We start from the raw sequence: 23,399 nt of genomic DNA, 5'->3' as shown, positions 1-23,399 counted from the left end.
TTTTATTCTTCCAAACGAAATTTGACTGCATCTTTTCTTTTATTAAACAAAATATATATTGTAAAATATTTACTTAATCTAGATTAGAAAATAATCTTTAAATATTAATAGAATATATGGAATTAAAAAAATATTAAATGCATTGAAAATGGAACTGCATGGTTTTCTATCGTGAAAATTTCAATTCGTAATAACCTTTTGTGAGACGAAAGAGGGGGACAGACAGTGTCAAGTGTAACCTTGGATGTGATATCTTACGCATATTGAAAGGGAACTTGAGCGCTGTTATTATCGGGTATGGTGTTACAGTCGTGGTCGTGGTGTGAACGCGCGTGGTTCTCTTTCGTAGAGGTTTTGAAAACTGTCAAAGTAGACAGACGAAAGGATACAAGTGTTTTCTTATTGCAGAGTGTCGTTTTATTCTTTTTTGTTCAATGATACTTTACAAGTTGTGCATTAGTGGTACGTATATTTTATGAATTATTTATTATTTGCGTACGAATATGTATATTAATTGTGTTCGGTTATGTCTTAACCAAAACAAATTTTCTATCCACGATATTAATAAGTTTTTAAATATTTTAAAACTGAACAATTGATAAGACAGTTTTTTTTATAGATCTTCAAATGTATGAAGAAAGATAATGATGAAAAAGATTTTGAAATGAGAGTTTTTTATATAAGATGTTGATAATGTACTTTTTGCAAAATATCTTATTTTTTATTCTCAATCAAATTTTTAAAAAATTTATAGATATATTATAATTATTTAAATAATTGAATGCTGAGCTATTACTAAAAATAAGGCGGTATCGATAAACAAAACAATAACAATTAAATTCTCCAATTTTTGTATTATAAAGAAATGAAATTTAAGAATGGAATAAAAATAAATCTAAAAAGAAGTATGTTAAAATTTAAGATGGAAGAGGACTAAGACTAATTATGTCACATCTTTTTCTCTTTAATGATGAAGATTCGTTGTATTTGGTTGTCGACGTCAAAAGCGAAAGTGGATTGGATAGTCGCTGATATGACTTGTCTTTTCGAAGAAGACCACAATATAGTGCTGGATCTGATAAATTATAATAAATAATCAAAGAAAAGCCAACAATCAGCCATCGAGAATAAAAACTCCATATGCACTCAGAATAAAAAATGATTGATATAGGTATGTTAATCTAATTATTAATAGTTATGACTATATACGTATGAAAATTTTTTAGTTAAATATTATTAATTTATCTATTATGGATATTAGAACGTAAATGGTTCAATTAATATTTAAATCGTTACGATAAATCTTTAATGAAAATTAATGATTTTGAGTTTATCAATTTTGCATTAATTTAAATATTTATTTTCATCGGGTTAAAATAAAGCTTATTTTCATTTTTTGGTATCTTCCAATATAATTACAAAAGTATTCTTACAATTGTAATAATATAATTTAAGGATTGACTAAGTTTGAGAATTAAATAACGAAAGAAAACATTATTTAAAGATTCAGTGTGGAATTTGAAGTGTATAAAAGATAGGATTGAGAATTAAAGATCCTTATAACGAATTGTCCTATAATTATTTTCTTATAAAATTATGCAATATTTCCCTAAGTAGAATAGTGTAAAATGTAATCTTATATGAGTGCTTAAAATTTTAACGAAAAAGACAATAAATTATTATTATAAATATCATGGGAGGAAGGAGATAAATGACCGTAAAAATGAGAAGTTAAGATCAATAAATAATAAATAGTTTGTTTTCAATAGTTCAAAACAAAACAATTGATTAATCCATAAAGGATTACAAAAAATTTCATTGATTTCTTTTTTGTCTTGAAATAACTTTATATATAAAATGTTATTTTATATTATAGCGTTTAAGAGAAATGGAAAATACTTTAATCTGAAATGTAATAGTAAAAAATAATTCTAACCAAAGACTTGACGAAGTAAATACGTCATTTACCAAGAAAAAGTGATAGCGTCGTCAGCTATTTATCATTTCTTCCTCCCTTCGCAAGTTATTATTTTATGCGCACATTTACGGAAGCTAATCAGAATGCTACACAATAGTTAGAAACTGAGCGGGACCAAGTCTATTAACCTATTGAACCATGAATTGTCGAAGAGATTTCATGGGCAGTTCATTTCAGATGAAAAGAAGAAGATCGTCAATTGCAGATTTATAAACGCATTCTTTTACAATCTTGTCAATTGACCATATTTGACGAGTTACTTTCAACAGTATGTACTTCTTAATTTAACTACATTTTCATATTTTCGCAACTGGGTACGTATCTGTATTAACACATTAGCAGCCGATGGCGTAACGTTTTCTTTTCAACAATCGTATCGTTAATAAACGATTTTTCTGGTATGTATATACAATCGCAAAACTTGAATAACAATTTAGAAAACATATATATCTATGTATACGTCTAATTTTCTAAATTAGGAAAATGTATATAAGTTCAATTTTCTAGATTTAGAAAATGTATATATGTTTAATTTTCTAAATTAGAAATTTTATTATTCAAGTTTTGCTATATATTGATACCTTTCACTCGCTATGCCTGCCGAATATTGTTTTAAACTGACTGTATTTGCTAATTTTAATGAAATTAGAATGTAACATAGAAAATTACATTTTGTATGCTAAAATTAAAAGAAAATAGAAGAATATACGGTATCGACTGCTCTATCATAAGATCATGAAATACAAAATAGCCGTCATCTTTTCTTGCTGATGGAAAATCTATTATTTCAATTAATATTTTTCGTGTAATTATTGATTCTTTATTTCAATGTGATCGTTTTCCATAAAAGTCACGAATGTACGTATTTCTCGCGTAATACTTAGTAAAGAAACGTAAAAAATACCTAGAAGAAAACAACAGGTCCAAGTTCTCGATAGCAAAACCTGTTTCCCTCGCAATTTACTTTGGCCATTAGCGATTGAATTCTTCTTCTTCCTTTTTTTTCTTTCATTTTGCATGGCCGCCGCCTCTTCCTGCTTCCGCGAACATGCGATTCGGATTAGTCTAAGCTCGTGATCAAGGTGAGGGTAATCGATGAGGGCGGAGCGTTTACGTCGATTTCCATTACGTAGAACGAGAGAAACGACGGCTTGACAAACACGAGTCACCTTTGACGCAACGCGAATATATGACAGTCAGCTGCATCATACGACCAGAGACCAGGATATTGTCGGTCGATCTCGTCACGTGGTTGCTATGTCAATGATTTGAGACGTCAACCAAACGCCTATTGCGTGATCGGTTCCTGATTTATGTTATGACAATACTAATAGTCACTTGATCTCAGTCATAGATTCAATAGAGTTACAGCACAACTTCATTTAGTGGAATGAAATTTTAGTTGATGTTTGATATAAATGAGTTTCTAACGATTGAATAGGATTATTCAAAAGTGAGCTTCTACTATATGAATGAAAAATTATAGATAGTGAAGAGAATTAGTAAGTTTTTATTACATGTATTATATTTTGTTATATTATAGTACGTGTCCATTTATTGAAATGAAATTTGACTTGATGTTCAAGTAAACATGTTTTTGACGATTGAATGCGATTATTTGAACGCGAGCTTCCATTACATGAATGAAAGTCATAGGTAGTGAAAAGAATTAGTGGACCTTTATTATATTACAGTAAAACTCCATTTATTGGAATGAAAGTCAATATCCAATTAAACGAACTTATTACTTTTACGTTCATTTCATTCACTTGTTTGCATGTTTTTGCTATCGATTTAATTTTGAGTCCCAAGTTCAGTTGCGTATTCATTTTTATTAAGTCATTGTTTTGTACGTTTTCATTTATCATATAAGATCGAGTTTTCACAATTAATGATACGCTCTAATCCTTCTGTTATTGTTTCTTCGAAACTGAAGAGTCATAAAGATATAGGTAACCCTCTTATAGCACGGACGTCTGTATCGGACGATCTGATAGTCACGGGAACCTTGGTACAAATTAAGATTTTAAAGATTAACAATTTTATTCCTAATTTTGTTCAAAAATTTATTGAGAAGGAAATATCGAACGACGATATCGTCATTATTATTAAATAAAATCAACACATTTTTGCATGATACCAAAAATGGAAGCTAGTAAACATTTTTATAAATTTATTTAAATCTTTAATAGTATCATTAAATGTATAGTTTATAAAAGTAACTGTCTGAAATATATGTAAATATTGAAATATCGCGTTTGGAAGAACGCATTGTTAATTTATTTCATTGTTATTTTTCATTTTAATTATGAAGCGAAGGAATATCAAAAGAACATTCGATGATAAGTTTACTACTCTTGTGTAACTTTTTCTTGTTCTACGATTTTATTGAAACTCGTAACTAAATTGAATGGTCGATTATGTTCAATAAAAATGGCTTTTGGCAAAATTCTCATGTCGTAAATGTCATTCTTTGCATCATCGGAACGCGACTTCTCCGATGATGTCATTGGACGAGGTGAACAGTCGAACCGACTCGATAAACTAAAAATAGCGGTTTCTGTTTGAGCTTTTTTAATTTTTTCTCTTTTTATTTTCGTATGCTAATTTCGAACAATCGCTAAAGCCGCTCAGAAATTCTTTCGGTGGGAACGAGATACGATCGATCTTAGAGGCACAAATAGTGCGACATAGGAAATAAATCTTATCAGTTGCCCAAGTTCAAGTGAAAATCTGACATACTTTATCAGGAATGATGCATTGAATTATATAATAGGATAAAGTTCGTTGAAAACGAGATCGTCTTTGAAATCGATATTTTCATCAGAAGTAAAAGTGTATTTCGCTATTCCGTTGGCTAACAACGAGAATTTACCATTGGTTTATTTAAAAATATTGCGAGTTCGTTATCGGACCGTAAAAAAGCAAATGTGAGTTCTATTCTTTCAGCAGTCTTTAAGTCTATGGTTTAGCATTAATGTATTTGATAATATACTACTATTTCCTTTACATTAATCATCGATGATATGAAATATTAATTATAATGAATTGGAAAGAATAATTTCATATTTTTATAACTGTTTAGTATTTTTTATAACGGTTGATTTGCTCTTTGAAATAGTAAGAATTTAATGGTATATAATGTTTGATTATATGTATTTAAATTGTGTTCAGTTTTTCGAATTATGAATTCATAATTTTAATAGGTTCTTGATGCGAGCAAAATTTGGCGCCAGTTTTGAATTCTCTTTTCTCTTAAGTATCGCGCAATGAATAGCACGTGCGATATTATGACTAATTTTTATGAAATAATTGGAGAAAAATGCAAATCGACAATTTTAAGAAGCGATCGAGAATAAAATATACCTTTCGTTTCTCCTATCCCGTTAAAAAGGATCATATATCTAAAGCACTCACTTTTACGAAATTTGTAGGCAAGATATTAAAAATATGGTAAACGATACTAAAAAATTACTATAACTTCATTAATATTCCAAACCTCTTTATCAAATATCAGAATGTTAGAAATCATAGTGAGTGTTACACATATATTTTAAATGTCATACACTCTCAGAAAATTAGAAACAAAAGAAATCGATCCTTTCTTACCCAACCGTGCAAACACTCCTTAAACCGGAATGCCAATGTATCATAACCTCATTAACAACATCCACGTTCTATTTGTGCACGTTGTGCACATTATTGTGAATCGCATAAAAATAGAAATCCGGCGTTCGTCAGGGGAAGAAGAGCGAGGAAAATTCGTCGGGGACTATTTTCGGAAAAACCTTTGAATTATTTTCAAGAGTTTCGGTATATTTACCGTAGACACGAGCCAAATTTTACTTTTCACAATTTTTTTCTTTCCTTAAACCAAGTCTCCAATAAAATAAGAACACAAAACAGCCAACGGAAACGACCAACTGCGGAAGCCAATGACAGAAACGAACATAGGAAATGAAAAAGAGAAAGGAAAAAAGGAACGAGGAAGAGAGATGGAAAGAGAGAGAGAGTAGCGGGAACGCGATAATTCGAAGCAAACTCGTGACTAGTCATTGATCGACCGCGAGACGTCGAGCGCCGCGACGCCCTCTCTCCTTTTCCTAACCCCAGCGGCGCGGCCCGGCGCGGCGTCCCCACCTGTACTTGTTCACAATCGTGTCAGACATTTAAGCGTCACGTCGGAAACACGCCTCCCTCTTTCTCTCGCTTTCTCCTCTCTTCCCCCTTTGTTTCTCTCTCTCTCTCTCTCTCCTTCGCTCTTTTCATTCGTCGTTCATCGACTCGTCGTCGCGTCGTCGGCCGTGTCTCGCGGGCCAGAAGAAGAAATTCGTCGACGAACCTCGAGTGCTCGTTTCGTGTTTCCTGTCGGTTTCGTCGTTCGAGTAGAGGGAAACGAGACTAGAGATAGAGATAGAACGAAAAGGAGAGAGACGGAGAAACTGGCGCACGCAGCACGCGAAACAGAGACACTTCTTTGCTGCGTGAAACTCTATTCTTCTCTTTTTCTTTTCTTTGCAGAGGAAGAAACGTGCCGGTGGTCGACGCGCGAGTGTTTCCGTGCGAGCTTCATGGTTCGATTGACCCAGTGAATAATCACGAGGAACGGAAGAAAAGAAGAACCGAAAAGGGGGAAACGTTTCTCAAGTGGTTGTGCGTTTTGTTTCGTGGCAAAATGTGCTGTGGCCAGCTGCAATGCGCGGACGAAACGTTCGACACGAGTCTTGGTTGATCGTTTTTCGTGAAGATTTCCCCAGTATCAGTATGTCCTAATGCTAATGTCGAGGATTCGTCGAATTTCGACGTCGGTTTGCTGGTGCTACCCCGTATTGCTGTGCTCATTGAATCGCTTTGTTTGAATGGGGTGGCGGTGAACGACCGTTTCTAGGTCGGTTGAGATCCACACGGGAGCTTAATTGACGCGCATCGAGGGATTCTAGGAGCGGGTCGTAGGCGAAATTGGGATACCGAACGCAGACCTTTTCGCGCGGTACGCGGGTTCGGGACAAAGCTTTCCTCACGGAGGCTTTCCGCGTCGCTTGGGAAACGACGTTTTTCTTGCTTCTGCGATCTTCGTCAGTCAGTGTCGATCGTTCCGCGTCAAATCCGTAAACGTCTCGTGCAACCAAAATTAGGTCACTGGAAGACATATTACGACCATTAGCATCCAGTAGAATCTTCAACGGAATTGATAAAAAATTTAACAGAGAGTTGATAGGACGAAGTTAACTAATAGAAATTCGCTGATATAGGAACGAGTGTTTCGCGAAAACTTTGGAATATAAAGTCGACATGTTTTGTTTCCAAACGCCGTTCACACGCGCGTCACGCGTGCTCGTGTCCTCCTTATCTTCCAACAAGACGAAGACCTCCTCGATGAGCATGATTCTTCCAGCGAATAAGACTTCGGGCTCCAAGTGTGACAGGCAAGACTCGGAAGCGACGAGTGAAGGTTCCGGCTCTTCTATCGGCTACATTGACCAGGAACCATCGGTCTCTGATACGAGCAGTACCGACAGCACGCTTCCGGATATCAAAGCGGATTACCTCGATCCTGAGACTTTGTCACCTGGACCTGATTCTCTGATTGTACCAGCTTCCATTGTCATCGTGGAGAATGGAATAGACGAGCCAAATAACATACTTGCGGAGGATAACGAACAGAGTCACCATGCGACCCCTTCCTCTTCTCCTGAGAAGCAGTCGTACAGCAACAGACGGTCCAAGAAGTTACTGCTTCGTCTACGTTCCGATTCTTCGACAAACAAAGAGGACAGCTTGGACACGGTTGATGATTCGATCGAGGCTGTGTCGGTGGCTTCGAATAAAGAAGAAGAACATAGAGATGAGGAGAAAGAATATAAGTCTGGAGAAACTTTACTGACGACTTCTTCGTCGTCGGTGCTGATCGACTCTGTAGATACTGAAGAAGATATTCTAAGAAACTCTAGAATAACTGCAGCTTCTGAAAACGATATATCCTCGTTGCAGAACGTGTTCAGCGAGTCAGAGAAGGAGAACGTGTCCAATCAGGAAACGGAAACCGAGACGGAAGAAGGATCCTCGTTACCTTTGAGTCCCGCTGGCCCGTCAACTGGAGGTTTATCTTCGTCGACAGTACCTTATTACAATTTTCTCTGTGTTAATGGTGGATCTATGCGCCAGGAGATGACCAGCACTAGCTCTCCTCAGTTGTCTTCGGATAGCAATCACAGATCCTGCGCTGAATCTACTGCAGTTGATGCCTGCAGTTCGTTTAACGTTGAGAAGAGCTCGAGGATAGATACGTTGAAGTCAGAAGGCTTGGAAAGCACGTTTTGCCTACCTGCAGCAAGATCTTGCCCTAATTTGGAGAGACAGAGCGCTGGGTGCTCGCCAACTAGCGGATCCTCTTCTTCTAGTCCTAGTCCAGGGCCTGTCGGGCCTAGATTTAAACCTATAGAGGAAGGAGACATTCAAGTGTGTTTTTTGAATTATACCAATCTCGTGAAGAAGATCTTGTCAAGTAAATATCTGAGGAGGTGGGAGACGCATCATCTTTATTTGAACGACACCTGTATCTCGTCGAAAACGGTGAGTCGGGTTTTTGGATATGTTGGATATAAATAATCGAAATTACTAGCATCTCTATTTACTACATTTTATATTTCATTCAAAAACTAATAGAGATTTCATACTTAATAAAAGTATCTTTTTATACAAAAGCTTTAACAAATTTTCCTTTTTATTTGGTATTTTACATTATAGGACACGTATGGCGAATGAAGCAACAAATTTATTGTAAAATCAGATTTATAGAAAATAAGAATAGTGAGTTTGTATTAAATATCATCAGAACCCTCTGACACGATAATTATTAACTAATAATATTAGCAAATTCACAAGTTATAGGTTGTAGATTATAAATATGTAATTAAATAGCTTGTAATTTACTGATTTTGATATATGTATTTTGTTTGTGTTATTATAAAACTTGTTACTATATACATATAATGCAAGAGAACTTGTTAATACTAATAACTTGGAACTTGTGATTTCAAAACTTTCACTATACATGTATAATAACGTTAGTGAAATTGTGTAAGTGGTCTCAGCTGTCCTGACACATATTTACCGGTAGTATATACGGTGAACTGGGATTGAATGGTTTAAAATTAATTATTTCATTATGGTAATCTTAATATTAATATTATAATAATAAAGAACACTACTATTAATAATCGTATTAATACAATGTCAATATTAAATGTATTAACTATAGTAATCTTTCTCTTTCTTCCTTTCTTCTTCCTATTTTTGTATATTACGTGTATTCTATGTATATTTGCATCTTTAAATTTTCCACAAATGCATAATAATAATGATTAGCTTTGCCATTAAAATAAGTAGAGGATTATTTTATGAACGTATTATGAAAACTAGGGGGATTAGGCGATTCGGAAGTATTTCGAGTTAAATTTTAACTCCATTGTTCTACAATAGATGGTTTCTATTTTTGCCCTCTATGCAAAACATTTTCGTAGAAGGACGCTGCGAAACATTTTGAGGAATTTACATAAAGTTATTTCACGAGTATTCTTAATTTTCCGTATCGTTATGTATCGTATCTTGTACATTGTACATAATTGACTTTTATAAGTTTCTTGTCAGTTGCGTCATTAGTGCCCAAAGGTAAAGTATTTATGAACCAAAGAAACGCGTTTTGTAGTGTATGAACTATATGTGTAATGTTAAGTAGATTTAAAAAGGAAAAGAGCAAAAGAAAGAGAAGAATTATATATTAGGTTGTCCGAAAAGTTTCTTTCGTTTTATAAGGGAATAATAGATGCACAACATTTTTTGTTTTATATTATTTTATTGAATTATGTATGATCCATTTTCCAGTAATAGAACAAAATAATAAGACAAAAAATGTTGTGCATCTATTATTTCCTTATAAAACGAACGGAACTTTTCGGATAACCTAATATAATACGTATCTCTCAGTAATTAAATGTCTTAACGTGACTTGACGTGGTTCCAAAGTTTTATTAAAAGCCATAATTTTCGTATGACGCGAGAGATGTTCGCAGATAAAATAGAGCGGCTATATTTCTTTCAGGATTAATTTGTGATCGTAACACGATATTTTTTAGTCTTTTCGGAGGATATTTCATGGATTTCCATAGAAACTTTATCAATAAAAAATAAAATGGGAATATATAAACGCATAATCACAAACGAAGGAAAAAGATAGAAAATATGAGGAATAATGATTCAAGCTTTAGTATATAGTATAATATATACAGCGGATAAATACATACATGACATCTATGTATGTTTTCCATTGGTGGATTTATTTTATCTATACTAGATGTATTTATTATTAGATCGCAGATTTTCATGCATATATGTATAGGAAATTTAAAGCTGCAGAACTGCGCATATAATATAAAAATATACACATTAAATATCCGAATTATGGCATAGTCCTTGTAATATTTAACGAATGAAACAAATTTTTGCTTAGATTTTATTTCTTTAATTGCAACCATAACAATTTAGAGCATAAACATTCGCAGTCTACTTATAATTTCTCAAATAAATTCAATATCACATCGCTGTTAGACTGTTATTGACAGACGAAAGGACTACGAAACGTACAAATAAATAATCGTTTCTTTCATATTCTGCTGCATTCGTGGATTTACGTATATTTCTACGAATATCTGTTTCGTTACTGATACGTGTCTGATACGAACTCCTTTTTTGATTTCAATTGATTGTTTACAAGCTGCACGAACTACTATAATAATTAATATTATTAATAGTGTTCTATGAATAATTAATATAATATATGTATAATTACTAACGAAATCAGAAGCTGAATTTTATAATTTTCGATACTTCCCTAAAAAGGTAAATTATTGGTCCCATAATTTAAATTGAATTCACCGTAAATGACACTATTCGCTTGAATCGTGCGAGTTTATCGGCGAAGATTTCTTCGTTAGCTGTCAGTGAATGGTAAATCGTTAGGAATTTAATTAATTTTGTTTTATGGCTATTACGTCATTTAAGTTTCTTGCTGATATCGCATCTGTAATTACAAGTCGTACCATGCGTCTTAAACTTTCCAATAATGACTACTTATACATCAACTGGTTATTTATTTCCTGCTAACATAATATTATGATAAAAAGACAAATGCCTCACATGTGTTAACTATTAAAAACATCGCGTGACAATATAATATATCAATGATGCTTACTTTATTAATATGCTGTATATGTAACGTGCTGATAATTACAGGTTAATAATTCAAAACTAATACTTGGTCAATGTGCGCAGAATTGCTAGAATTGACGCAGATATTGTAATTGTGATAAATCATGCCGTTTTACGTTATTTTACGTTAGTCGAGGCTGCGAGTGTTTCGTCAGATTTTAAACTCAAACATCTAACTTACATACAGTTGTGCGAGAATTGGAAGCAAAAGATAAAGAACTGGAATTAGTATGCAAACACTTTTTAGCTTCTGAGAAATGTCGGATTGCGCAGGGAACATTAAGAGTTTGCGTTTTAATGTAATTTAATTATTTAAGAAGATTTTTATCTTTTTATGAATATAAAGTTTTCCAGAATTATTATTGGAAAAGATCTTCATCTATAACCATTTTACATAAATATAAAAAACTATTTACTATTATATGTAGTCATATATTCATTCAGAGTTAAATTTGTTATAATACACACTGTCATATGAACTTGCGATACTCGTAAGATAAATAGACTATTCTTTCGGAAATCATTTTCACCTGAACCGTATCTACAGAGTTGCTAAATTAAGCAAATATATTAATCAATTTAAATTTCCTCTTAAATTCGAATTTCTTAACAGCAAAATCTGTCTATCAAGCTTCCTTTCGAAATTTCCTAACAAGTCACCTAAAGCGATCCAAATAAAACTTTCAATAACAGCCCTTCGTTCGAAACTTTTCCTTTCTTTGTTTTGTTTTTTCTCTCCCCAATATAAAAGAATAAAGCAATTCTTGTTCCCTGTTTGAAACGATTGCCGTTTGCTACATCGATATCTCGCCTGAATTCGTCGAATGTTAGTATAGATAACGATCTTTTGTCGGGAAACGAAAAATGTATAACCAGATTGGAACTCGTCGTTGCTTGTATCAGGTGATCAGAAAAAGAAAAGGTAAAAAAAAGAAAAAGAAAAGGAAGAAATAAGAAAAGAGAAAAATGAATCGAGCTGGCTTTTTCGCGGTGCAAGCGTAATCTGAAGCGGTCGCGAGACGCATTCAGGGTCGGCTTTGACGCAAGTGATGCACACGCACACGCACACGCGTACGCACGTGCACCTCCCTTTTGTCTCTTTTCCGTGTACACGTTTACGTGACAAGCGTGCAAGCGTGTATACGTGTGCGTGTATGCATCGAGAACCGCACGCGACGCAACGTTTGCTATTTTACGTATTTTGAATAAGTATCTGCGTTTTATGCGGGAAAATTAGGGTACGAAGAGTCAGCTAGTCCCAGGGAATATTCATTTTTCGATGCTTTCTATTTTATCGCCTTTCATCTAAGGTGATCAGTTTCTCTCTTACGTTCATGCATTTATGGAAAATTTGAAGATGCAAAAATCAATAGAACGTATATAGTGTTCAAATATATATATAATGTTCAAGGTATATGTAATATTATAAATATATATAATATTCAAGGTATAATACTCGTTGTAAAATTTAACGAGCAAAACAAATTTCTCCTTAGATTTCATTTTTTTAGGTATTATTTATTGATATTTCATTTACCCTCTGGGATCTTGAGAGGCTTTGGTATTTACATCCTTATATCTACTTTTCTCTACTCACTAAGTAGTATAAATCATTTTTTTTGTACTTCTATTCATACAAATAGCAATTTACATAAATTTCCGGAGTTTAGTAATATCATTTTTATTAAGTTGATATTCTTAGGTAGATATTCTTTTTATTAACTATTTGAGACTCGATGCAAATATTTACATTAACAAATACATACATGTATGTATATATGAATTGATTTGCTTATTTGTTTACATCTTTTTAAAACTGCAATCTTTCCTTCCTTCTTTAAAAATTGGGAACACTACGTAGAATAATGTTTGATATATTGTAATTAGTTAATTTTTTCATTAAATAATTTTCAATTTTTAAAAACTTAGAATTTCTGTAGAACTATCTCTTTGTTTATATGCCAAGTTTTCAACCATCAAATTTTATGTTAATTTTTAGTCTGTGAACTATGGTATATTATTTTTTGTACTATCTGACGTTACAATTAATTAACTATTTAATTTTGTTTCTTTATTATGAAATCTTTTTGATACTATGTTATCAATAACGAATTTTATTAATTCCTAAGTAATTCAGGTAATTTCTGTAACGTATGAACTATTGCTTTTTCAAAATGAGTATAGGAGAAGTGACGAATCAAGTTTGGTATCGACAATTTTAATTAACTTTGTATAACTTTAAATTATTGTAAAAGTTTCAAATCTTGAAGTCTATAATATTTCAGTCTTGTAAAGTGAAAATTTCTACATTTTAAAAGCTCATATAAATAGGTATACCTTTGCATTTATATCCGAAATGACAGTTTGGCCAAACTATTATCCGATTTTTAAACTTTTTAATATTGAGATATTATTTCTTTTTTCATTACAGTATAAAATTTACGAAAGTAAGATTTAAATGCTAATACAAGAAACATAGAGGCACTTAAAGTTTGTAATCTGACTTTGTAATAATACAGCCATTTAAATTCAAGTACGAAATAATTATAGTTCTCATTTAGATATGCAGTCTTTAATATTGAAATGTATCCAAATTACCCGCATTACAACCGTTTAACTAACTATCATTCTAATCATTCTATCAACATATCTGCGTTGATCTGTAAAATTTAAATTTTAAAATAATATCGTCGATTTAAAAATTATGTTAATATGGTTAATAGATTGCAGACATTTATGAACTGAGGAGAAATTTAAACTTTCTAAAATGTATAGTAAAGCGTTCAGTATGATATTTACGTATTAAAACAAATCCTTATATATGCATTCGGATTCTATTTTCTTAGTTCAGATATTCACGCAATTATGAATAAAAATAATATATAGAATATTATTGAATGCTTAAAACTATAAAAGAATAAGACTAAGTGGGTATTTGCTCGTACGCTTACTTTTCAATGTAGCGTTTTTTTTTTTTATTGGGCTCTATACATTTTATTTTATATGAAAGCACGTACTATTAAGTGATATGGAATTTAATACACTTGGATGTCTTCAATTAGTATGTGAATGCTATAATAAATACAATGCTGCGCGAATACTTTTCGTAGCCACTGTAAATTATTTAGATATAATTTGTTGTAGAGAACGGGATTTTTTCGACAACCAATACCTTATAATAACATGTCGGATATACGGAAGTATGCTGTTACTCGATGGGATCCTACTTACAAGAACTGCCTTAGCATAGTTCTGCCAAACAGTTCTCTTCTTCTCCAAGCGAATAATGCTTATACTAGGGACCAATGGTATCATTCGATACTATGGAAGGTAAATTCTTGAACAATTCTTTCTTTCTATTTTTTGCAGATTCTACTTGTTCTTTCCTCTTTTGATCTAAGCACATATGTAATATCTCTAGAAATTCGAGACATTTAAAGACATTTGGAAAGACGAACTAAAAACGAAGAAAGTACACACATCGGAATTTTTTTTATAAAGAACAATACAATCTTCGATGTGATGACGGAGTAAATAAATAAATTAATAATAAAACAAGTGTGAGAAGAGTTTCGAAATGTTGAAGTTTAACTATCGAATAATGAGCCCGAAAGTATGTTGTTATATAATAAGGAAAAAACATTTTTATTCGCGTAATTTTGTATCAAAATTACCAAAAAGAAGAACACATTCACTTGTGCTATTTATTCAAAGTGATATTTGAAGTGCAGCATCATGATAATTCAAGAATGTATTTAATGAATGACATTCCAAGCCATTAGAATACATAATGTATAGAGAGTCTTTTAGAAAGTAATATATGTGAAAGTGTTACATAAGAAGGGCGCCAATAAGTTCATAATTCACTAACAAAATGATACATACACCTCCTCTCAGAAACCTTAGAACAGTTGTCATATTTGTTTCAAAATTGAGCAAATGTAAGTGATAATAAATTTATATAGAACATCGTTTAACTTCATATTTTATGTAACAGAAAAAGTAATGTAAGCTAATGTAATAATGTAAAAAAATACTGTAGTTTTATTAAAGATAGAAGATATCCCAAGAGTTTTGAGCGGGAGTGTACATCATTGATTATGTAAACGGATCTTATGTAAGTGAATTTACGCAATCTAATATGTGTGAATTTCGAATTTTCAGAGGAGTATCTTTAAATATCAGCATCTAGTATCTCTAAATACCCGAGAGGAAGTGATCATCAAAGAATTAAAGTCAATGGTTGATTTCGCGTTATGGACGTCGCTCCAGGACGAAAGAGTGTCTGTAGCGCCGTTAGAAGCTGTTGCAAAGCATCTCGAAGATTCGGCCGTCGAAGATCCATCAGAGAAACATTCGGACAAATCGACAGAAGAAGTGTCTCGATATCGAAACGATCGAAAACATTGGGCTGAAGCTGTTCTCTCCGTGGTATCTCCTCTTTTAGACAAAGTTGCCCTTCCAGTCTGTTTAACGAGGGTTCTTGTGAAGCTGGCACAACAGCATCCACAGTCGTCCTTGGTCACAGCCATAAGTCCAGCGATCACGAGATGCCTCAAGCATACTGTGGATTTTGGCAAATCCCTGGACATGAGGAAACTATTGCAAGTGTTTATAGCTTCTTTATATGCAACGGATGGAGAGCAAGCGATCAGAGATTATATTGCTTCGGTTCACGGGCCTGGAAGCGACTGTCCTCACCCGAGGATGCTTCCTAATTTGGTGTCCGTTTGCGTCGCAGCAGTTTTCCATAGGTGAGTTTGGTTCTTTTTTCTTTTCGCTTTTTTATGGACAAATTTAACTGACAATCTGACATTAGATATTATAATAATATTGTACTTATATAATAATAAATAATAATTATATTCAAATATAAGGAGAGTCACGTAGCCTGAATCTTAAATGGTGCATTCGTATTGGAAATTATGGTACTTGGATTAAATGGTGCGTTCGTATTGGAAATTATGGTAATTGGAAGATATTTGAAGTATGAGTTGCAAATTTGTGAAACTCCTGTGTATAGTATTGTACAAGATTTCTTTTGTATTCACGTCAATAAATGAATACAAAGTTCCTTAACATATTTGTGCATATTATATTGCGTATTATAAGATATTGAAACAATTAATATTGATATTACTTTTCCAAATTTAAACTCATACAAAAAGATTACGCGGGCGTTCTGATTATTTATGACAGTCAGTATAATAAGGTTTCGATATTCTTGCCGTAAACATTTTTGACATTGAATATATGCGACTTATAGCAAAATGTAATCCTTTAATACGGTTGTAGATTGTCGATAGAATAACATTTAATAGTACATCAAATTCAAACTTCAAAGAAATGTTAAAAATTTACATGTTTTTTTAAATATTTCTAAAAATTATAATGTAAAATTAATACAATATTTTTAAACATTTCATAATAATGTTTGTTATGTGCATTGACTTTGTCTAAAAAAAAAAAAGAAAAGACTAATTGCACGTGGCGAGTGCATTGTTGCAAATTGCGTGAGTCACCCTGTATTTTATCCACGCTTCATTAAAGCGTATCAAAGGCATGAACGTTCTGAAGTGCCTTGTTTGAAAGTGCAGAAACTAAACCCTTTAACGAAGAATATGACTTTAGTTAACTGCTTGAGAACAATTCTGCGGAAAATCTCGCTTAATTTCACGTTAGAATTTTTTTAATAATATTTTCATTTTATTTTTCCTTAAAATTTCATGCAAATATAATCTAATATATTAAAAATATGCTTTATCTTAATATAACATATACTCTCAAAGAATGTATTTATAGAAGGAAATATGTACGCATTAAGACACTTTTTATTTAGTATCTCTATATTTTTATATAATAAAATATTAGTATTTTATCTCAGTATTTTATATCAATATAGCTTTCTGCAACATTTTGTATTTTTATTTACTGTGACTTGAAGAAAAATGTTACATACGATGTTTATATAAAGTAACAAAGAATTTAAAACCTCACAGTATTTGCTAAGAAGAATAAAAAAATGTTTGGTCATCGATATAAGTTCTAAAATTAATACTGAGTTAATGGAAAATGAAAAAAAAATCAATTTACATATGTACAATACACAGAAGAATACACTATGTACGTCGATTCGTGAATCACATACACGTGAATCTACATGTAAAATAATTAACTAATTCAAATTAAGAGAAGACGTAGTATCATTTCTGTTCACAAGACAACAAATCTCCTTATCTTACTATGATATTTTTGCTGATATGAATGATAATCTTTTTTGTTACGTTGCAATATCTTTTTTCTTTGTGTTTCTTTAATTAATATATTTTCGCATCAATAGGCGTAATATCTTAATACGTTGTTCGCATAATAAATTCGAAAAAAATTTGAATAAAAAAGGTTTCACGTTCTGTAAGAATCTTTTTAATTCTCTTGTTTACATACATAAAGACTATTTAATAATCTACCAAATATTATCGTATCGTCAGTCGAAGAAACATATATTCGATGAGAAATATTTTATTTCTGATTTGATACAGCTTTTACTTTTATGCTAACTCGTAAATACATCAGCTTGCTTTTTTACACACGTCCAGGCGCACTAAAAGAACAGGTAAAATTTAGAAGTCCATTCATTACAACATGTCAAACGCACGACTGTGCAGAAAAAGCCGCTGTGACGTGAAATAAATTATATATAGTAGAGAACATTCTTGCGTACCACAAACGAAATGCGAATTAATGAAAGTAATTACGAACCATTCATTGCAGATTCGAAGTGGCTAATCGTTCTTTGCCGGAAAACGAAAAATCACCGACTTTGCCTCCATTGGATTGTTACCTTCTGGTGCTAAATATCGCGTAAGTTTCATCACTAATGCCCTCATTATCACATATGGAATGCGAACATTTATGCAAATTTATGTAGTATCGGGGAAAAGGGCCTAAGAAATATCTAGCGAATCATAAACAATGTCCCGAGAGCCGAGGTGCCGATGGGCCCATAAATGTGTCGTCGGTCCTTCAATTGAATAGTTTCGTAGAAAAGCTCTACGTGACCCTGGCCATGAGCGGTTGCGGAACATGTGCGTGGTGGGTCTAAGAAAAGACAAAAGAGATGCGAGGGCAGTTGTTAGTTGTGAGTTGAGAAGTCGAAGGGTGTCAATCGAGAAGTCAGAGAGTGCGAGTTGCGTTGTCGAGATAGTGTTGCTAGCGTTGTCGAGATAGTGTTGCTAGCGTTGTCGAGATAGTGTTGCTAGCGTTGTCGAGAGAGTGTGGTTCGCGTGAGAGAGAACGTTGGATCCGTTGTGGCGAGAATTGTCTAAATTGTAGCGCGTTATTGCGATTAGTTCATATTAAACTACCACCGTTTTTCTGTCTATATCTGTACAATCCATTCATTCTAAATAAATCACAAATATCAGGATATAATCACAATATATTCCATAGACGATATTACATTTATATTTTTATGAGTACAATTAAAAAAAGTTAAACCCTGATGGAAACTTGTTTTACTAAGTAAATAGTAATTGTTCCACTAAATATTGTAACGAGTGTTGTATTTCGGGTATTCTATTGTATATATATATTTTTGCATCTTCGAATTTCCTATAAATTGCATAAATATCCGCGGTCTAATTACAAATGAAGTATACCCCTTTTTCTCTTTTTGTAAAATTTCAAGTCGCAAGAGCTAACTATTATTTTCTCTTCTAGATCAGAATATGCCGATTGGAGGCCAGAACTTGGCGCTTTATTGCAACCCGTACCATTCCCAGAGGAAGCTTTTGCTATGAAAGAGGTCCAACAATCGATATTAATGTGCGTAATTAGCCGCTTAGCGAAAGACACGAGATGCGTTGTGCATCGTGTTTTACTTCCGATTAGAGAACCCAGACCTGGATGGATTCATATTGCCGCACCATCCAGTCCGGATTGCCCTGATCAAGGAGAATTGTTTGGCGAAATGGTAATTTTTGATTTTCTACATTAATCCAAACAAATAGTGTCATAGAAATAAAATTGACTTCTTTCTTTATTTATGCGGTAGAATAAAAAGGAATTCTTTTTACCAAATACAAATTTGTGCTAAGAAGCGATATCATCTTTGGTATGATAATATAACATTGATCCCCTACTGTTTTTTTTATCCAGTTAACTACCTTACTGGCGTGCTGTTGTCGAAGAAAGAAGTTCATCAGCTGGCTGATGAAACAAGTACGCGACGATTGTATACTATTAGCAGTAAGAGGCTGCGAGGCTGCCCAAGAAGGTCTTTGTTTAATGCTAGAGTGGCATTTGCTGTCAAGCAAAGAAGCTAAATTGCAAATAGTTAGTGCGTTAGAGTCAACCACTTCAGGCAAGGAACGATACGCAGCTCTTTGCCAGAGACAAAGGAATTTGCAGCAACTTGTGAGTAAAGAGATTACATCTATTTTGGAGCATTGTCAAATATACAATTTTTCAGATAATATGTTGTTATAAACTAAATTAAATTGAATTTGATATGTTTCCGATTTATATACTTGCTACTGTAAATCTATAAATTTGTTAATTGTAAATCGAAATTGTAAAGAAATATGACTGATTTCAAATATATGTTTATTATTTAATGGCGATGTAATATCATTATAGATTTTATTTTACAATAAGAAAAAATAGGCGTGACTTGAAATTTCATAAAGGGAAAAGTCCTTTCATGGCCAGGAAGCTGAAAAATAGACTATGACTATTATTACTGTAAGATATATTTCTTTATATGGTATAAGTTTTTGTTTTGTATTGAAACAGCTTCGGAAAGGAGGTCCTAGACGATTGACGTTACCAGCCCGAGCGACAGACGCGGACGTTGCCCTTATTCTGAGCGGCAGGGCTCTTGGCAGCTTGGAATACCTCAGTTTGGCCTTTACCTCGGTGACCTCGGCCTGCGCCGAGCAGCTAATCAAATTACCAGCTTTGAGGCATCTGAACCTGTGGGCCACGCAGTTCGGTGACGCTGGCCTACAAATGATTAGCGAACACTTGCAGAAACTGCAGGTCCTGAATCTTTGTGAAACCCCTGTTTCTGATAAAGGAATCTCTAGCTTGGCCTGTAAGGAAATATTTAGTATATAAATAAATATTTAATATTTAATAGTTAATATCGTTTTGCCCAAAGAGAATGTATCTTGATATGTTTAGTATAAATTTTGTATGAACTGTTATCTGTATATTTTCATAAGATCAATTTTTATTTTAACATCTACTTTCATATATTTTGTACTTTACAACTTAGATATTCATATACTGCACATACAGTGGCTACAAAAAAAATGTTAGCACACCATTAGATCCAAGCAGCACTTTCATATGACTATAAAAATTTGGTACTATGAAAATGAAACATAGAATCCGATAAAGAAACGTTTCATTGAAAAATATGTATGTGCCAATACTTTCTGCAGCCGCTGTATGGAGTTAATATAAAATCTTTACTCAATTTCTTAATTAATTTGAACATTTATTCAATCTTTAAATTTTCAGCACTAACGAGTTTAAAGAAGCTGAACCTGAATAGCACGAAACTGTCCGTTCAGACGTTCGAATCCCTGAAGAAGTGTTTGCCAGCTCTGCAAGAGTTCGACGTGAGATACACAGACGCTTGGTAGCCAGAGCTTTCTTCCTACATCCAGTCGAATAATTCCAACAACTCCAGTATCAAAGAGAAAAGACAAAGTTAGACGAGATTCAGACGAACGAAGAGAAAGGTTCGAGTGGTGAAAATAATTTGACGAGTCGTTGAAAAATATCGTGGCATCTAGTGTATTGCGTGCTGTTTTATCGACGAAACGAAGAGAGTTATTTAGACGTCAAAGATGGCTCCCGTATACGGGAGTATACCGGGAGTCTTTTAGAGGTGTAGTTAAGAATATAGATAGCTTGAGTTCTAAACGGGACATTTTCCTCGTTTACACGAGAACAAAAGATATTTTCAATCGTTGTTAAGATTGACTAAAAAAAAAAAAAAATATGCACGTGTCTAGGACTACAATAAAAGCCTGAAAGAATAAGATGATTTTACTCGATGAAGAATCGAAGCGAGAAAACTTTCAAGAAGTATCGTTAACTGCCCAAGAATTGACGTTTCGATATAAAGAAAGAAAAAGAGCAGATAAAAAAGGAGGAAACGTTCGAGGACACTCATCGAAGTTAGAGTAGAAAGAGAGTGGAAATTCGTAGCAACTCTATAAATAGTTGATTCATGTAGGAATAAGAGGACATCGAGAGATCGTTTCCGATGGCACAGGGACTTGCTCTTCGGCGACAGGAGTCCGAATTATTATTCGGTCGATCGCAAGTCTCCAAGTGCGTTGCCTTTTTCCTGAATCCTACGCGTTACGTTTTATTCCGATTTTAAGCTGTTAACGTTTTTAATTTGAAGATATAATATAATTTATCGATATAGTAATAACGAATAGAGTGTAGATCGTTTAATTCATTATTTGTATATTTATTGAATTTTAGTTTGTGATAGAATATTATTAATTTCCTTTCGATATACTTGATTCGCTTTATTTCGTTCCTTGTAAATATTATTTGATAGACGCGTTATTCTTGAAAGACGTTTCTTCGAATGTGATCTACATAGTTAAGTAAACGTAGTTTTATAAAGGGAACAGAAATATGCATTTAATTGAGATTCGATTTGATTGCGCAGATATCAAAAGGATACCGGATAGAACTGACGATGAGTGAAAATAGATTCCTGATGATGTATTTTTATTTTGGTTCGTTTTTAGTTAAACCATCGAATAAAACAGCCAAGAACTCGTTCGCTGTGGCTTGTTCTTTTAATGTACATTTTAAAACTCGTTGTTAAGATATTCAACTAACAAGATACTATCTTAAATCTAATGATCTAATCTATAAAGTAAAAATTTGAACTATGTGTATGCTATTAACAAAAATATTATATATCCTCGATGAAGATATTGGGTGTTTGAGAAAGGATAACAAATATTTTAGGGTATTCGTAAAAGTAAATAAAGATTTTGATACTAAAAATTTAATAATTCCAGAGACAGTTTATTTAGATAATGTAATTAAATTTTCAAAATTAGTAAATTTTATTGAATAATAATATTTGTTTATATATAAAAGGAAAAAGGAATACACAATTATTTATGATTAAAGATATGTTGTAAACTTAATTCTATTTTTAATTATAAGTTCTTTTCTGCTTATTTTGATTAGTATTACGTATGTATTTTTAAATTTTTTGACCCTTTCTTCGACACCCTCTATATTAACAGTTTCTACCAAACATAATTTGGCAACGTTGACTTCGTCGAACGAAAGATTTACGTGAATTAGTCGTATATACCTTCTATTGAAGATCAAGGTGTTCATTAGTCGGTTACTATACACTTGTACGAACAAGTAAAATCGGGGAAGAAAATTTGTCAAAAGGAAGTGAACGTTATACATGGAAAAGTCGAAAAACAAAGGGACACATTTCAGATATTAAATATTTTAAGACTATAATAAGTGAATAAAATATTTGTCATTTTACCACGTATTCATTCGAAATTTTTATACACTTGGTTCATTCCTTGATAAAAGATATCGTCAAGAGATTTGCTATTTGTAAGTATCCGAATATCATATTTAATATAATATTAGAATTATCAGAGTAATTAAAACGACCAATTTATAATTTTTTATAGAAATTTTGTTTAATTGGAAAATTATAAGTCCCTTTACTTTACGACTTTTATTCGTGAATCGAGAGAAAAGATGTATGTTGTCATCGTGTAAAGTAATATCAGATTTATTTTATTTATATTATAGCTCGTACGCTAGGAGATAAATACGGATGAACTTCTTACTGAACGAGAGTGTGTTCTCGAAGAAGATTGCCGAGGATTCTTGCTCTTTTTTCCTTTGAATAGCGCTCAACTGCCTTAGCGATCAAGCTCTGAGCGGCCACTGCCATAACGTGTGCGAACCAGAACAGACTCAACTGTCCGTTGCACTCGTTAGAATCGAGTTTTTCGTTTAAATTTTAACTCTTCGGGTGTTTCGAAAATAATACTCGGCTGTGAAAATAATACTCGACTCCGAAAATGTCGATTGCTTGTCTGGAATTTTCTTAGGACTGTTTGACAGTTCC

General features: G+C 32.8%; 1 protein-coding gene across 6 annotated transcripts; it reads left to right on the top strand.

Annotated features, from left to right (window-relative positions):
- Nucleotides 1-90: 90 nt before the first annotated feature.
- Nucleotides 91-22,060, top strand: LOC122570734 (C-Maf-inducing protein-like). Of its 6 annotated transcripts, none has more exons than XM_043733513.1 (11): nucleotides 91-462; nucleotides 977-1,171; nucleotides 2,156-2,246; nucleotides 6,500-8,551; nucleotides 14,390-14,575; nucleotides 15,410-15,999; nucleotides 18,017-18,106; nucleotides 18,965-19,217; nucleotides 19,403-19,660; nucleotides 20,039-20,339; nucleotides 20,771-22,060. In XM_043733513.1, the coding sequence occupies exons 4-11, from the start codon at nucleotides 7,271-7,273 to the stop codon at nucleotides 20,893-20,895; spliced, it is 3,084 nt and encodes a 1,027-aa protein (XP_043589448.1). In that variant the 5' UTR covers nucleotides 91-462; nucleotides 977-1,171; nucleotides 2,156-2,246; nucleotides 6,500-7,270; the 3' UTR covers nucleotides 20,896-22,060. The 6 variants fall into 6 exon arrangements, with proteins under 6 accessions (XP_043589448.1, XP_043589447.1, XP_043589445.1 ...); XM_043733512.1 differs by having other exon boundaries at nucleotides 1,877-2,246; XM_043733510.1 differs by lacking the exon at nucleotides 2,156-2,246.
- Nucleotides 22,061-23,399: the final 1,339 nt, after the last annotated feature.

The sequence above is a fragment of the Bombus pyrosoma genome, linkage group LG9, assembly GCF_014825855.1.
Source record: "Bombus pyrosoma isolate SC7728 linkage group LG9, ASM1482585v1, whole genome shotgun sequence".
Taxonomy (NCBI): Eukaryota; Metazoa; Arthropoda; class Insecta; order Hymenoptera; family Apidae; genus Bombus; species Bombus pyrosoma.
This window is presented reverse-complemented; position numbering and strand designations above follow the sequence as displayed.

Coding starts and splice junctions, on each gene's coding strand:
- LOC122570734 (XM_043733515.1), top strand. CDS start 7,271: ATGTTTTGTTTCCAAACGCCGTTCACACGCGCGTCACGCGTGCTCGTG. Junction 8,552..14,389: donor CCTGTATCTCGTCGAAAACG/GTGAGTCGGGTT, acceptor AATTTGTTGTAG/AGAACGGGATTTTTTCGACA. Junction 18,107..18,964: donor CTTCTGGTGCTAAATATCGC/GTAAGTTTCATC, acceptor TTTCTCTTCTAG/ATCAGAATATGCCGATTGGA.